This window comes from Haematobia irritans, chromosome 4 (genome assembly GCF_050003625.1).
Source record: "Haematobia irritans isolate KBUSLIRL chromosome 4, ASM5000362v1, whole genome shotgun sequence".
NCBI lineage: Eukaryota > Metazoa > Arthropoda > Insecta > Diptera > Muscidae > Haematobia > Haematobia irritans.
In genome coordinates this window covers 119,294,468-119,311,890 of record NC_134400.1, presented here as the reverse complement: position 1 = coordinate 119,311,890, position 17,423 = coordinate 119,294,468, and the positions used below count along the sequence as shown (strand labels likewise).

The 17,423-nt window shown below is 34.5% G+C and overlaps 1 protein-coding gene across 4 annotated transcripts in view; it reads left to right on the top strand.

Moving 5' to 3' along the window:
* The window catches only part of blot (solute carrier family member bloated tubules), a 228,339-nt gene that overhangs the window by 185,584 nt on the left and 25,332 nt on the right, over nucleotides 1–17,423 (top strand). The window contains exon 2 of one of the 4 annotated variants that reach the window (XM_075303416.1): nucleotides 10,701–11,140. The exons of the other annotated variants lie outside the window; for them this stretch is intronic. Within the exon in view, the coding sequence (XP_075159531.1) occupies nucleotides 11,000–11,140 (141 nt within the window). The 5' untranslated portion in view covers nucleotides 10,701–10,999. The remainder of the gene's footprint in view (nucleotides 1–10,700; nucleotides 11,141–17,423) is intronic. 4 annotated transcript variants of the gene reach the window in all.

Sequence of the window (17,423 nt, the reverse complement as noted above, 5' to 3'; positions counted from 1 at the left end):
AAGTTTCGTTATTGATCGTATTTTTTCATGAAAAGTTTCTTTGGTTGTGAAGCAATGACATATTTATTTACATGACATGAAGATATTTCCCTTTTATTTTTTTTTTTTGCAACGAGAATTCTTTCGGTGTATAAAGTCTCTTCGCTACTCTTAGAATCATAAAATACCAAACTTCTAAAAAAGCGATATATTTTGAATATTGGTTTAGGACAAGATTTTTGCCAGATACGACAAAATTAGATCAGTGATGTCATTTAAGGTTTAATACACCACTAAGTTTTTGTATTTGGTCAGCTAGCTTCTACTATTTAACTCAAACACACCCATTACCTGTTTTCTGTGACTAAAGAAGAAATGCGTAGAGAACAACAGATGAATTGACGATTTCATGTGAATGGATTGGACTCAAATCCAATGACCATGAACTTGAATGACGGTGAGATGGTCTATGGGAGTGTTTATCACACTTTCGCATACATTATACTTTCACAGGCAGGTTTACAATTTTAAAATCCGAAATCAATTTAATTTGTGATGCCATCTGACTCAACATTGCTTAAAATGTCCAGACCGAAATAAATAGAAATCGATTTATCTGAGGGCTATATGTTATATAACTATAGACCGAGTTAGGCATGGTTGTTAGCGGCCATATACTACACGCAAAGAAAAAAAACGTTTGGAAAACGTGTACCGAAAACGTTTTTTTTTTGTTAGAGTTTTTTGAATTGCTTCGAAAATTTTAAACTTTTATCACCAAAAAAATTCGTTTGTTTCAAAATTTTTATTTTTTCAATAAAAAAAGTTATTTTTGAAATAACAACACAGACTATTTCGTTTATATCAAACACTGTTCTTTTCTGACTTTAGGTCTTTAATAAGACACATTTTACAGTTCAAAATTTAATATACCACAATGTAATGTTGAAAATTTTTTCGGAATCTTCCGAATATATCTGGAATATATATATAAAAAAAACAAAAGCAAAAAAAAAACTTTGGCCGAAGTAGGGATCGAACCCACGACCCTTGGCATGAGAGTCGGACGTAGCTACCACTGCTCCACGGTGCCAAACTAAATGTTTGTTTCTGTTAAATAAACTTTGTTTATTTGGTTCGTGGGCGCCGCAAGCTATGCTATATAAATATAACTTATATGGATATTTATCTATTGATGACCATAACAGGTACATAGCTCAGTGGTTAGTGTGTTGGCTTACAATGTGCATGGTCCGCGGTTCGATTCTCCGTCCAGGCGAAAGGTAAAAAAAATTTTAAAAATTTATAAAATCGTATAATTTCTTCTACATTGTTGGTATTACAGGAAAAGGTGTTAAGAACTAAAAATCCTCGTGGATGTGAGAAAGATGTGAGGGACAATGCAAATAGCAAGAAAATAATATTTTTTTTGAGCTAGTCTTTATGAAATTGTTTTTACATCCTGGAAAAGAATAAACGTTTATCACAAAAAGTATATACTTTTCTTCCAAATACACTTCCTTACAGCGAAAATCAAATGAGAAACGAACTTTGTTTGTCTAAAATTTCGTTTGGGAGGAAAGAATTATTTTTTTGCGTGTAGTACAATGTACCAAATTTCAATTGACTCGGATGAAATTTGCTCCTCCAAGAGGCTCCAAAACCAAATCTCGGGATCGGTTTATACGGGGGCTATGATTATGGACTGATATGGACCACTTTTGGCATGGTTGTTAAATACCATCTACGAACATAAATTTTGTTTCTCCCAAATCTCGGGATCAGTTTATATGGGGGCTATATATAATTATGTACTGATGTGAACCAATTCCTGCATGGTTGTTGGATACCATATACTAACATCACGTAGCAAATTTCAACCGAAACGCACGAATTTTACTCTTCCAAGGGGCTCCGGAGGACAAATCTGGGGATCGGTTTATATGGGGGCTATATGTAATTATGGACCGATGTGGACCACTTTTTGCATCGTTATTAGAGACCATATACTAACACTAGGGAGCCACCGTTGTGCAATGGTTAGCATGCCCGCCTTGCATACACAAGGTCGTGGGTTCGATTCCTGCTACGACCGAACACCAAAAAGTTTTTCAGCGGTGCATTATCTCACCTCAGTAATGCTGGTGACATTTCTGAGGGTTTCAAAGCTTCTCTAAGTGATTTCATTGGCATGTGGAACGCCGTTCGGACTCGGCTATAAAAAGAAGGTCCCTTGTAATTGAGCTTAACATGGAATCGGGCAGCACTCAGTGATAAGAGAGAAGTTCACCACTGTGGTATGACAATGGACTGAATAGTCTAAGTGAGCCTGACACATAACCTAACCTAACACCATGTACCAAATTCCAGCCGGATCGGATGAAATTTGCTTCTCTTAGAGACTCCGCAAGCCAAATCGGGGGATCGGTTTAAATGGGGGCTATATATAATTACGGACCGATGTGGACCAATTTTTGCATGGTTGTTAGAGATCATATGGTAACATCATGTACAAAATTTCAGCCGGATCGGATGAAATTTGCTTCTCTTAGAGGCTCCGGAAGCCAAATCTGGGGATCGGTTTATATGGGGCTAAATATATTAATGAACCGATGTGGACCAATTTTTGCATGGTTGTTAGAGACCATATATTAACATCATGTAGCAAATTTCAGCCGGATCGGATGAAACCTCTCATTAAACCTCTCTGAAATTTCAAAGCAAACTATAATATTTTATTCATGGCGGGGGTATTTAAGATTTGGCACGGCCGCACTTACAGCTGTATATACTTGTTTGTTCGTGCAGTTTGCGAGTTTCAATAAGATAAAGGACACCGGTTATCAAAATATCAACCGATATAAATAGTCATTAGATACAAGGCGTCATTAATTTGTGTATATAAAGAATCTTCGAATAGAAGAAAGTATTTGCCAAGTAGAGTAAAGTGTAAATTGGCGCTTAGGCCGTTTGTTTCTAATCCAAATGGTCCATTCGCACCATATACCGTCGACGAAAGAAAATCTAAGTTTTTTATATGTTGAGGATACACTGCACATCTTTAAGCCCCTTTTTAAGAATGTAGAAGAAAACACAATATCATCCCAGCAAAAAAGCTACCAAAAAAGTAGTTTGGATTCCCAATTTGTGATCCGGAAGTAGTGCAAACTTGGATCATCTCCCATGAATTTTACATGGGCTTGTCATAGGACGGAAGTACTCCATTTTTGGATCCTTGGCATTGCTTTAGAAGATGCTTGATGAAGAAATTAAAAAAAAAAAACTAAAAAACAAAATATTTTTTCCAATTTCACTTTTTATTTTTATGAGTATTTTTTGTTACACTTTTATTTTCTTATTATCTATTTTTTACAAATTGAAAAACTTCTTCGCTTCCATCGGGGGTTGAACCTGGGTCTGTTGGCTCCATAACAGAACGCCTTTGCACACTCAGCCACAAACGTCATTGAGCACGATCAAAACGTCTATTCAAATGTTTGTGATATGAACCTAATATGACATCACGGCATGACATTCTAACTACTTCCTGAGATGTTCTTTATCATTATGGATGAAAAATAAAGAACACTGGTTCAAACCGGCAATTTTTTTATTAATTATTTGTTTAAAAATTATTTTGTTATGTTATAAAACGTTTTTATTTTGTTTTTTTTTCTCAGCATATATTTGTGTATAAATTAAAATCAACAAAATATTAAAAACAAGTAAGTAAAGTAGAAAGTCGGGCGGGCCGACTACTATTAACTTTAAAAATTTTAACAAAACAAAAATGGTTCTAAGTACTTTATTATCTTAAAACAAGTATATACAGCAGTAAATTCGGCCGGGCCGAATTTTAAATACCCACCACCATGAATCAAGTATAATAGTTTACTATGAAAACTCTTGGTCGTTGTGAGTTACTTGATAATATATAGAATTGTAGGGGGTTTGATGACAAATCTTCTTCCAAACGAGCCAGCTCCCGAAGACAAACTTTAAAGATTCTACCTATGAAGACCAGATAAGATTCTGGATTTATGAGAACCAATTTTGTTAGAGTTTTAGAGAAAATATAAACATGTCGTGTATATATTGAAATTACGCCTTGATTTAAAATCTTAAATCTGTAGATTTTTCCGCATTTATTTAAACACGATGAGTAAAATCTGGAACTTTTACTTTCAGTTTGAAGCAATTTTCATGATCAGTGCGCCTGCTATACCCTGAAAGAAGAAACTACGGATTCTATGGGGGTGTATATGGGGGGCTATACCAAAACATGGACCGATGGGCACCATTTTCGGCACACCTTTTTATGGTCCCAAAAGAACTTTAGATTTTCAATTTCAGGAAAATCGGATGGCAAATATAGTTTCTAGAAGCCCTAAAAGCAAAATCGGGATATCGATCTATGTGGGGGCTATACCAAAACATGGACCGATGAGCACCATTTTCAGCACACCCTTTTATGGTCCTCAAATACCTCTATATTTCCAATTTCAGGCAAATTGTATAAAAACTACGGTTTTTATAGGCCCAAGACTCCAAATCGGGAGGTTGGTTTATATGGGGGCTATATCAAAACTTGGACCGATTCGAACCATTTTCGACACACCTCTTTATGGTCCCAAAATACCTTTAGATTTTCAATTTCATACAAATCGGATAGAAAATACTGTTTCTAGACGCGTAAGAAGCAAAATCGGGAGATCGGTCTATATGGGGGCTATACCAAAACATGGACCGATATGGACCATTTTCGACACACCTCATTATAGTCCCATAATACCTCTAGATTTCCAATTTCAGGCAAATCGGATGGTAAATATATTTTCGCCCAAGGAGCAAAATCGGGAGATCGGTCTATATGGGGGCTATATCAAAACATGGACCGATACGAACGATTTTCGACACACCTCCTTATGGTCCTAAAATACCTCTAGATTATCAATTTCAGACAAATAGGATAGAAAATACTGTTTCTAGACGCCTAAGAAGCAAAATCGGGAGATCGGTCTATATGGGGGCTATACTAAAACATGGACCGATACGGACCATTTTCGACACACCTCTTTATGGTCCCAAAATACCTCTAGATTTCCAATTTCAGGCAAATCTGATAAAAACTACGGTTTTTATAGGCCCAAGACCCCAAATCGGGAGGTCGGTTTATATGGGGACTATATCAAAACTTGGACCGATATAGCCCATCTTCGAACTTGACCTGCCTGCAAACAAAAAACTAATCTGTGCCAAATTTCGGGACGATAGCGCCATTATTGAAGGCTGTAGCGTGATTACAACAGACAGACAGACAGACAGACAGACAGACAGACAGACGGACAGACGGACATGCTTATATCGTCTTAGAATTTCTCCCTGATCAAGAATATATATACTTTATATAGTCGGAAATCGATATTTCGATGTGTTACAAACGGAATGACAAACTTATTATACCCCCGTCACCATTTTATGGTGGTGGGTATAAAAATATGGGAAACATTTAAATCTGAAGCAATTTTAAGGAAACTTCGAAAAAGTTTATTTACGATTTATCGCTCGATATATATGTATTAGAAGTTTGGGCAAATTAGAGTAATTTTTACAACTTTTCGACTAAGCCGTGGCGATTTTACAAGGAAAATGTTGGTATTTTGACCATTTTTGTCCAAATCAGAAAAACATATATATGGGAGCTATATCTAAATCTGAACCGATTTCAACCAAATTTGACACGCATAGCAACAATGCTAATTCTACTCCCTGTGCAAAATTTCAACTAAATCGGTGTTAAAAGCTGGCCTCTGTGGTCATATGAGTGTAAATCGGGCGAAAGCTATATATGGGAGATATATCTAAATCTAAACCGATTTCAACAAAATTTGGCACGCATAGCTACAATGCTAATTCTACACCTTGTGCAAAATTTCAACTAAATCGGAGCAAAATATTGGCCTCTGTGGTCATATGAGTTAAATCGGCCGAAAGCTATATATTGGAGCTATATCTAAATCTGAACCGATTTCAACCAAATTTGGCACGCATAGCTACAATGCTAATTCTACTCCCTGTGCAAAATTTCAACTAAATCGGAGCAAAATATTGGCCTCTGTGGTCATATGAGTGTAAATCGGCCGAAAGCTATATATTGGAGCTATATCTAAATCTGAACCGATTTCAACCAAATTTGGCACGCATAGCAACAATGCTAAGTCTACTCCCTGTGCAAAATTTCAACTAAATCGGAGTTAAAAATTGGCCTCTGTGGTCATATGAGTGTAAATCGGGCGAAAGCTATATATGGGAGCTATATCTAAATCTGAACCGATTTCAACCAAATTTGGCACGCATATCAACAATGCTAATTCTACACGCTGTGCAAAATTTCAACTAAATCGGAGCAAAATATTGGCCTCTGTGGTCATATGAGTGTAAATCGGGCGAAAGCTATATATGGGAGCTATATCTAAATCTGAACCGATTTCAACCAAATTTGGTATACATAGCTACAACGCTAATTCTACTCCCTGTGCAAAATTTCATCCAAATTGGGGTAAAACTCTGGCTTCTGGGGCCATATAAGTCCATATCGGGCGAAATATATATATATGGGAGCTATATCTAAATCTGAGCCGATTTCTTCCAAAATCAATAGGGATCTATTCTGAGCCAAAACACATATTTGTGGCAAATTTGAAGTCGATTGGACTAAAACTGCGACATAGACTTTGATTACAAAAATGTGTTCACGGACAGACGAACATCGCTATATCGACTCAAGAGCCCACCCTGAGCATTTTTGCCAAAGACTCCATGTGTCTATCTCGTCTCCTTCTGGGTGTTGCAAACATATGCACTAACTTATAACCACACCCTCACAAAAAATCGCTTCTGTAACATATACTCCCAAACATATTTTGCTTCAAGCATATACATTTTTGGGTATTGCCCAAACATTTATATGTTTGATCTCTACCAATATATATGTTTGAAAGCATATTGGTCTAAACAATATATGTTTGGGTAGTCTAAGTTCCAAACATTTTGTATTTTTGCATCCAAATTCAATAATGTTGTCTTCCAAAAAACAATATCTTATTATGTGACCATATAATATATTTGGAAGCATTTTGCACCTAAAAATATTATATGCTTAAAAAAATTCTCCCAAACAATATTGTGCTCAAAATTTTATTTATTTATATATTTACAATCATAATGAATTATGAAAATAAACAGGTAATATATGTGCTAACAACATAGGTTTTCGACCTGAATGCTCAAAATTTTGTTTCTGCCCAATTGTATATTCCCCGACATCTTTCTCACTTCCACGAGATTTTTTAGTTCTTAGCACCTTTTTCTGTAATACAAACATTGTAGAAGAAATTATTCAATTTTATGATTTTTTTTATTTTAATTTTACCTTTTGCCGGACGGGGACTCGAACAGCGGACCACACAGTTTGTAAGGATCAAAGAAGTAGCTGATCAATTGCCCAAGGAAAAATAAAATGTTAATTTTGTAATAACAAGCAACAACCACCAACTTAATTCAAAGTAAATAATAGAGAAGGTTCAGTGGTTCAGTGCACTTCAGACTAGAAGTGCCCATATGTAATAGGTACTTTTAGTTAAATGTGGTATCACAATGGACTGAATAGTCTAAGTGAGCCTGAAATTTAATCGGGCTGCCACTTTAACCTAACCTAACCTAACCTAACTTAATTCAATATCGCTCCCTGTTAAATAGCGCTCCAAGCTACTAAACACATATATGTTTATAGGCTATTTCTAAATTAATATATGTTTGCATTCAAGCATATTATATTTACAAACATTTTATGTCCCAAACATAATATGTTCTAACATATTAACATATATGTCCCAAACATGTTATGCTAGTTTATGAACATTATATGCTTGCACTCAAAAATATTGTGTTTAAAAATTTGTGTTCCAAACATATAATGTTTATAGCCAAACATATGAAAAACAGTCTTTTTCAACCGTGCACTAACCACAGTGTGGAGCAGTGTATAACAAGTAAGGAAAGTCTAAAGTCGGGCGGGACCGACTAAATTATACCCTGCACCACTTTGTAGATCTAATTTTTCGATACCATATCATATCCGTCAGATGTGTTGGGGGCTATATATAAAGGTTTGTCCCAAATACATACATTTAAATATCACTCGATCTGGACAGAATTTGATAGACTTCTACAAAATCTATAGACTCAAAATTTAAGTCGGCTAATGCACTAGGGTGGAACACAATATTAGTAAAAAATATGTGAAACATTTAAATCTGAAGCAATTTTAAGGAAACTTCGCAAAAGTTTATTTATGATTTATCGCTCGATATATATGTATTAGAAGTTTAGGAAAATTAGAGTCATTTTTACAACTTTTCGACTAAGCACTGGCGATTTTACAAGGAAAATGTTGGTATTTTGACCATTTTTGTCGAAATCAGAAAAACATATATATGGGAGCTATATCTAAATCTGAACCGATTTCAACCAAATTTGGCACGCATAGCAACAATGCTAATTCTACTCCCTGTGCAAAATGTTAACTAAATCGGAGTTAAAAATTGGCCTCTGTGGTCATATGAGTGTAAATCGGGCGAAAGCTATATATGGGGTTATATATCTAATTCTGAACCGATTTCAACCAAATTTGGCACGCATGGCTACAATGTTAATTATACTCCCTGTGCAAAATTTCAACTAAATCGGAGCAAAAAATAGGCCTCTGTGGTCATATGAGTGTAAATTTTTACAAATTGTCTTGAGTGAAAAAGTCCCTACATTGTGGCCCTACGTCCCTACAAGACGCTAAATATTAGGAAAACGGTACATATAGGGAATTTCCCCTACTTCTAGCAACACTGGCTGTGTTGATATTGCCCCTACGGAGTTAGTATGCCACTAATATTGAGCCCATTATTAAAAAAGAGAAAATTGTTCAATTAGTGTGGGTAATAAATCCAAATTTGTAAAAATCGAGCAATATTCTTATGTAAGAGCTACAAGTACATATAAATAGGGTCGGGTAGGTCATCAAAATTTGAAATTTGAGTAACATTGGTTAATAAATAAGAGTACTATGGCCAAATTTGGGAAAATAGAGCGATGCATATATATGGAAGCTATATCTAAATCTGAATCAATTTGCATAATATTTTGCGGGTTTGATTAATACCACATAAGGTTACCTTGTGCAAAATTTGAGTACGATTAGGTAATAAATGAGGCCTCTATGGTGAAAAATAAGGTTATTATGGCCAAATTTGTCAAAATCGGGCGATACATATATGGGAGATATAGCTAAATCTGAACCGATTTCGATGATTTTTTGCACATACCGTTAGTACTATAGGGGACTGGATCTAGCCAACTTTGAGTAAGATCGGTTAATAAATAAGGGTTCTATGGCCAAATTTGGGAAAATCGGGCTATACATATATATGGGAGCTATATCTATATCTGAACCGATTTCGATGATTTTTTGCACATATAGTTAGTGCTATAGAAGACTACATTTAGTCAACTTTGAGTAAGATTGGTTGATAAATAAGGGTTTTATGGCCAAATTTAGACAAATCGGGCGATACATATATATGAGAGCTATATCTAAATCTGATCCGATTTGGATGAAATTTTGCAGACTTGAAGGGCGGTGAAAAAGATTACCTTTTGCCAAATTTGGTGACGACCCGTTTGAAAAAAAAACGCAACGTGACCCCATTTGTCGAAATCGGGCGAAATATATATATGGGAGCTATATCTAAATTTGATCCGATTTCTTTCAAATTCAATAGCGTTCGTCCTTGTGCCCAAAAAACTCTCTGTACCAAATCGGTTAATAATTGCGACCGGAATCCTGTGAACAACAAATACATGGACAGACGGACGGACGGACACCATGCGCTAGATCGACTCAGGAGGTGATTCTGAGTCGATCGGTATATATTTTATGGGGTCTAAAATCAATATTTCTGGTAGGCACATTTTTTGGTCGATCAAACTTATTATACCCTGACCACTATGTGGTTTAGGGTATAAAAATCCCAAGTCCCAACTCAGCAATATTTTCCCCATCCACGAAAATAGCCTAAAACTGACAATACTCTTAGAACAAATAAATTAGATTAGGGATACTTCTCATAAATTCAAATTCACCTCTTCTTCAAAAATTTTTTTCCTTTATCACCAAAATTAACTTCGTAGTAAAGTCTTATTAGTTTGTGTGCGTATAGTGTACTCGTATGTTATATGTACAATGATGGGCTTAAGCAAAATTACATTTTATTTTGCATTATTAAACCATTTCGTGAAATGAAAAATAAATATTACAAATGTTTATAACTATTCCCTAATTAAAACAAAACATAGCAAAGCCGCAAACTATTCAAATGATAATATATCCGGCTTTCTATTTAAGAAATTAAGAAAAGGAAATAATACATATTAAAAATAACATTAAAAAAAAATAAAAACACACATCTTAATACTAAATACCTATCTACCAAAAACCACAACAAAAAAACCACAGTGACACACCGTAACTCCAAACTTAATATCCGGTTTGAAATGAATCAATGTGAAGGCGGCAATTCCGCAAACATCATAGTTTCGTGAAGGCGATCTTAAAAGGGTTAATGTCAAAAATCGACAACAACAACACTATGTTTTTTTTATCAACACAGGTTTATGAGTAACACCAAAGAGCACTGAAAATATCTAAAATTGTTTTAATAAAAACAATAACAATAAAGTGACAAAATTTATATCAATAATAATAGTAATATGTGATAGCTAATAAAAAAAATCGCATAAATCAATCATTAAAACAAAATCTGGATAAAGTTAAACAAGCTGACCTGCGAATGGAAGAACGAAGACAATTTGCAATCTCTTTTTTCGGTCTGTGAGCGTGAGCCTGTGGGTGTGTGTGTGTGCGTGCGTGTGAAAAGTTGTTCGTGTTCTTTCGCTTTGTCTCTACCAAATGCATGAAAATGACAATTTCCTATGCTCGAGCAGTAAACGTTACAAGATCTGTCCCAAAATGGAAATTCCCACCACAAAATATTTAGCGGATTATTTATATGTTGTGCATGAGGATGTGCCATTCCGTTATTATCGCAAGGTAAGATTCTATAACAAAAACAAAATTGGGTTGCATACGCTGTAGGTAACGTCACAGCATATCATATGTCATATTTGTAGTGTAATACAATGGCTGTGTTGTCATTGTTGACCATGTGGCGCAATAGCCGTCACAGGTTGCTATGTGTAGGCTAATTAGTGCAATGGCTACACTAATCAATTAACACTTCGACTATTCTTTAGTATTTCGTTATACAAATTCGTTTACTTTGTACCCATATACATTGTTTATATTTACGTATTAACTCTTTCATGTATGGGTGTCTACGGTGGCTCACAGCAAAATATCTATTGCAATTTTATTAAGATATTACATAAAGATTTACTAAATTCGCATCTCCCACAAACTAGTTCAGAATATCTTTAAATTCGTAAACTTAACCTTAAATACCCGCCTCCGTGAATTAACATAAATGTAATAATTGTTATACCCTCCACCATAGGATGGGGGTATATTAACTTTGTCATTCCGTTTGTAACACATCGAAATATTGCTCTAAGACCCCATATTTTGGGTCGTGGTGAAATTCTGAGTCGATCTGAGCATGTCCGTCCGTCCGTCCGTCCGTCTGTTGAAATCACGCTAACTTCCGAACGAAACAAGCTATCGACTGGAAACTTGGCACAAGTAGTTGTTATTGATGTAGGTCGGATGGTATTGCAAATGGGCCATATCGGTCCACTTTTACGTATAGCCTCAATATAAACGGACCCCCAAATTTGGCTTGCGATTGCTCTAAAAGAAGCAAATTTCAAAAAAAATGTTATTTCTATAGAAAATTTTGTCAACATTTTATTTCTATAGAAAATTTTGTCAAAATTTTATTTCTATAGAAAATTTTGTCAAAATTTTATTTCTATAGAAAATTTTGTCAAAATTTTATTTCTATAGAAAATTTTGTCAAAATTTTATTTCTATAGAAAATTTTGTCAAAATTTTATTTCTATAGAAAATTTTGTCAAAATTTTATTTCTATAGAAAATTTTGTCAAAATTTTATTTCTATAGAAATTTTTGTCAAAATTTTATTTCTATAGAAATTTTTTTCCAAATTTTATTTCTATAGAAAAATTTGTCAAAATTTTATTTTGTCAAAATTTTATTTCTATAGAAACTTTAAACTTAATTATATACGTATTTAATCGGCCTTTTTTAGTTTAATATATACCACGTATGGACTATGTGGTATATATTACGGTGTTAGGAAGTTTTAAGATGCCTTGCCATCGGCTTCAGTAGAAGTTTCTACGCAATCCATGGTGGAGGGTATGGAACTTACGGCCGTATATACTTGTTTCCTTTGAAAACTCTTCGTCGGGGTACTTGCAAATATATAGAATTTCAGGTGGATTTGATAACACACCCAGAAAAAAGTGACCCCTTATTTAAGTTAAAATGAACTCATTGTGAAGAAAGTTGAACTTCGTATAGCGCCAAAGACATTTTTATTTGTTTGAACGATGTGATTTTCGTAGAAATTAGGTAGAATGCATTCCATATATTAGTTAACATTTTTCTATATTTATGTACCACTATACTACAGGATGAAAAAAATTTAACTGAATTGAATTCATATATGGAATGATTTTATTGAACTTTTTCATTCATTTGGACAAATCGTACATATTTGTGGTAAACCATTTACTTCAAAATTAGAACTGCTTACCTTCATTTTTAAATACAATTTATTTATTTATATAAGCATTTTCTCTTATATAAAATACACGTTTTATTAATATATTAAATATACTTATCTAAAATCAACAGCATCGACTGGCCTTGAAATATTAGTTTATTATTCCACTATTTCCAATTTCCATGTAATGTTATCAACTGTTAACCGCATTTTTCTTCTTCTTGTACCTTTCACTTTTAATAAGTTGCTGCGTAACGATTTTGTCCTCCTTTTACAATTTCAATACTAACAAATATAAAAAATCATAAGCCCATTTTTTCCCAAAAGGCTAGCGTCACTGAATGTTACCTGTTAATTGAAGATTCCACAATGAAGACGAATGAAGGGGTTGTTATTCTGCTTTCTTTCTTTATACACCATCACGAACATAATTTTTTCCCACTAATTTAAAATAACAAATATTTTATATATTTTATTTGTTATTTATTATATTATTTTACTAAATTATTTTTCAACAATCTCTCCGTATATCATAACAACACGATTCCAACTAAAAAAAACAACCCACGCACAAACATATCGATTACATCGATAACAGGTATCGATTACAGGTAGATTAAAGAAATATAGGAAAATTTCCTATATTCTAACAAGTGTGTTTCCTTAAGTTTTGAAAGGATTGAATACTTCTTAGTACGATTGAACTAAAATATTTTTCTATGCCAAGTGTTATTCGTATGTATGATAAGCTTTCTATAATAAAGGAAGTCAAAATTATCATTTTATAGAAAATTTTACTAAATTTGAGGAAACTTGGGTTTAGTTCGGTTTTTGTTTATTTTTACGAATGCTTTGTTATCAGTGAATAAAATTTTCTTTTTCAGTAGTAAATTCTTATACCCAGAAAAGAAAACAGTATTAGCAAAATTTCATGCCTTATTCTAGTTAATAAACTATTCGTAACTGCTTTCAGTTTAGGATATTTTTTACTAAAACAAGTAAATTTTATTATTTCACACAAAAATTTACCTTAAGGGAAATAAAATGGCTAAACTAAATTGATGAACATTTTTTCCTTTAGTTTAGAAGACACTTTTTTCTGAGTGCAGATACTTTGCCAAGCTAACAAACATACCAACATGGAAAACGGGAGACTATGGCAAAACATAGATTTCCGAAAAAATTGCCGTTTTTATAAACCCAAAAAGGCAAATCAGGAGATCGGGCTATACGGAAACACGGAGCGATACACACTTGTTTATGAACATAAAATACCTCTACACCAAAAAAAAAAGTGACCCACCGTGAAAGAAAATGTAGGTTTATTTTAGAAAATTTTAACTAAAATAGTTTTCTAATTGCAACATGTTACAAATAAGTTAATACTTTTTGTCAAATTGAAGCATTTTTTTTTTTAAATAATTAATTTTTTTCTGTTGTTTAAGAGGATTTACAAATTGTTAAAATGTCTTTAGCGCTGTACGAAGTTCGAGACAGGTACTTATGAACGAGACTTATGAACTCAATTTAAGCAAACTTCTGCCATTTTAGGAAAATATGAACTATTTTATTATACCCACCACCATAAAATGGTGACGGGGGTATAATAAGTTTGTCATTCCGTTTGTAACACATCGAAATATCGATTTCCGACTATATAAAGTATATATATTCTTGATCAGGGAGAAATTCTAAGACGATATTAGCATGTCCGTCTGTCCGTCTGTCTGTCTGTCTGTCTGTTGTAATCACGCTACAGCCTTCAATAATGGCGCTATCGTCCCGATATTTGGCACAGATTAGTTTTTTGTTTGCAGGCAGGTCAAGTTCGAAGATCGGTCCAAGTTTTGATATAGTCCCCATATAAACCGACCTCCCGATTTGGGGTCTTGGGCCTATAAAAACCGTAGTTTTTATCAGATTTGCCTGAAATTGGAAATCTAGAGGTATTTTGGGACCATAAAGAGGTGTGTCGAAAATGGTCCGTATCGGTCCATGTTTTAGTATAGCCCCCATATAGACCGATCTCCCGATTTTGCTTCTTAGGCGTCTAGAAACAGTATTTTCTATCCTATTTGTCTGAAATTGAAAATCTAGAGGTATTTTAGGACCATAAGGAGGTGTGTCGAAAATCGTTCGTATCGGTCCATGTTTTGATATAGCCCCCATATAGACCGATCTCCCGATTTTGCTTCTTGGGCGTCTAGAAACTATATTTACCATCCGATTTGCCTGAAATTGGAAATCTAGAGGTATTGTGGGACTATAAAGAGGTGTGTCGAAAATGGTCCATATCGGTCCATGTTTTGGTATAGCCCCCATATAGACCGATCTCCCCATTTTGCTTCTTACGCGTCTAGAAACAGTATTTTCTATCCGATTTGTATGAAATTGAAAATCTAAAGGTATTTTGGGACCATAAAGAGGTGTGTCGAAAACGGTCCGAATCGGTCCATGTTTTGATATAGCCCCCATATAAACCAACCTCCCGATTTGGAGTCTTGGGCCCATAAAAACCGTACTTTTTATCCAATTTGCCTGAAATTGGAAATATAGAGGTATTTGAGGACCATAAAAAGGTGTGCCGAAAATGGTGCTCATCGGTCCATGTTTTGGTATAGCCCCCATATAGACCGATATCCCGATTTTGCTTTTAGGGCTTCTAGAAACTATATTTACCATCCGATTTGCCTGAAATTGGAAATCTAGAGGTATTTGAGGACCATAAAAAGGTGTGCCGAAAATGGTGCTCATCGTTCCATGTTCTGATATAGCCCCCATAGAGACTGATTTCCCGATTTTGCTTCTAGGGCTTCTAGAAACTATATTTTCTATCCGATTTTCCTGAAATTGAAAATCTAGAGTTCTCTTGGGACCATAAAAAGGTGTGCCGAAAATGGTGCCCATCGGTCCATGTTTTGGTATAGCCCCCATATACACCGAACTCCCGGCTCTATTTCTTGGGCTTCTAGAATCCGTAGTTTTTATCCGATTTGCTGGAAATTAGTAATCTATAATAAAATTATAAAGTGTTTTCGTTTATTCAACGATTGTCTCTAAAATTTGTGTCAAAAGGAAACTTTGCTTGTCTAAAATTACGTTTCTCAAAAAAGAATACACTTCTTTCAGGGTATAGCAGGCGCACTAATCATGAAAATTGCTTCAAACTGAAAGTAAAAGTTCCAGATTTTACTCATCGTATTTAAATAAATGCGGAAAAATCTACAGATTTAAGATTTTAAATCAAGGCGTAATTTCAATATATACACGACATGTTTATATTTTATCTAAAACTCTAACAAAATTGGTTCTCATAAATCCAGAATCTTATCTGGTCTTCATAGGTAGAATCTTTAAAGTTTGTCTTCGGGAGCTGGCTCGTTTGGAAGAAGATTTGTCATCAAACCCCCTACAATTCTATATATTATCAAGTAACCCACAACGACTAAGAGTTTTCATAGTAAATTATTATACTTGATTCATGGTGGTGGGTATTTAAAATTCGGCCCGGCCGAATTTACTGCTTTATATACTTGTTTTTTAGTAAAATTGTGCACTATATTTGTATACAACTTTTTTTTTCTTATTTTTAGTTCACGTCATTAAAGTTAGCAAAAAAAATTTTCAAATAAGGAACATTTACTCATATTGTGCAAAATTTGACTAAAATCAACTAATCTTCATGAACTAAAATAAAGTTCAGTTGGCATTAGAGCCCCATTTTTCTGGGTGTGGATTTAGAATTTCAGGCAAATAGGATGAAAATTTGGATGTTTAGCGTTCAAGAAGTCCAATCAGGAGATCGGGCTGTATGGGGGCTATATCAAAACCTGGACCTGTACGCAATATATTCGTCACACTTAGTTATGAACCTAAATTACTTCTAAATTTAGAATTTCAGGCAAATCGGATAAACATTGGGATATTTAGACGTTCAAGAAGTCAAATCGGGAGATCGGGCTATATGGGGGTTGTCTGGATCTATGTACACCATATTCAGCAAATTTATTTATGGAACCAAAATACCTCAAGATTTTGAATTTTAGACAAATCGGATAAAAATTGCGGTGTCTAGGAGTCCAAGAAGTCAAATCGGGAGATCGGTCAAAATGAGGGATATGTCAAAATGTCGATGAAATTATTGTGCACCCAAAATACCTTTAGATTTTGAATTTCAGACAAATCGGATAAAAATTACGGTATCTAGGAGCCCAAGAAGTCAAATCGGGAGATCGGTCAAAATGAGGGCTATAACAAAATGTCGATAAAATTATTGTGCACCCAAAATACCTTTAGATTGTGAATTTCAGACAAATCGGATAAAAATTACGGTATCTAGGAGCCCAAGAAGTCAAATCGGGAGATCGGTCAAAATGAGGGCTATAACAAAATGTCGATAAAATTATTGTGCATCCAAAATACCTTTAGATTTTCGAATTTAGGCAAATCGAATAAAAATTGAGATTTCTAGAAGCTCAAGACCCCAAATCTTGGGGTCGGTTAGTATGAGGGCTATATCAAAATCTGGACCGATATAGCCCGTCTTCGAACTTGAACTGCCTGCTAGAGGTGTGCACGTGAGAAATATTTTATTCACCCAAACTCACGACGGAAAAATCTTACTCAC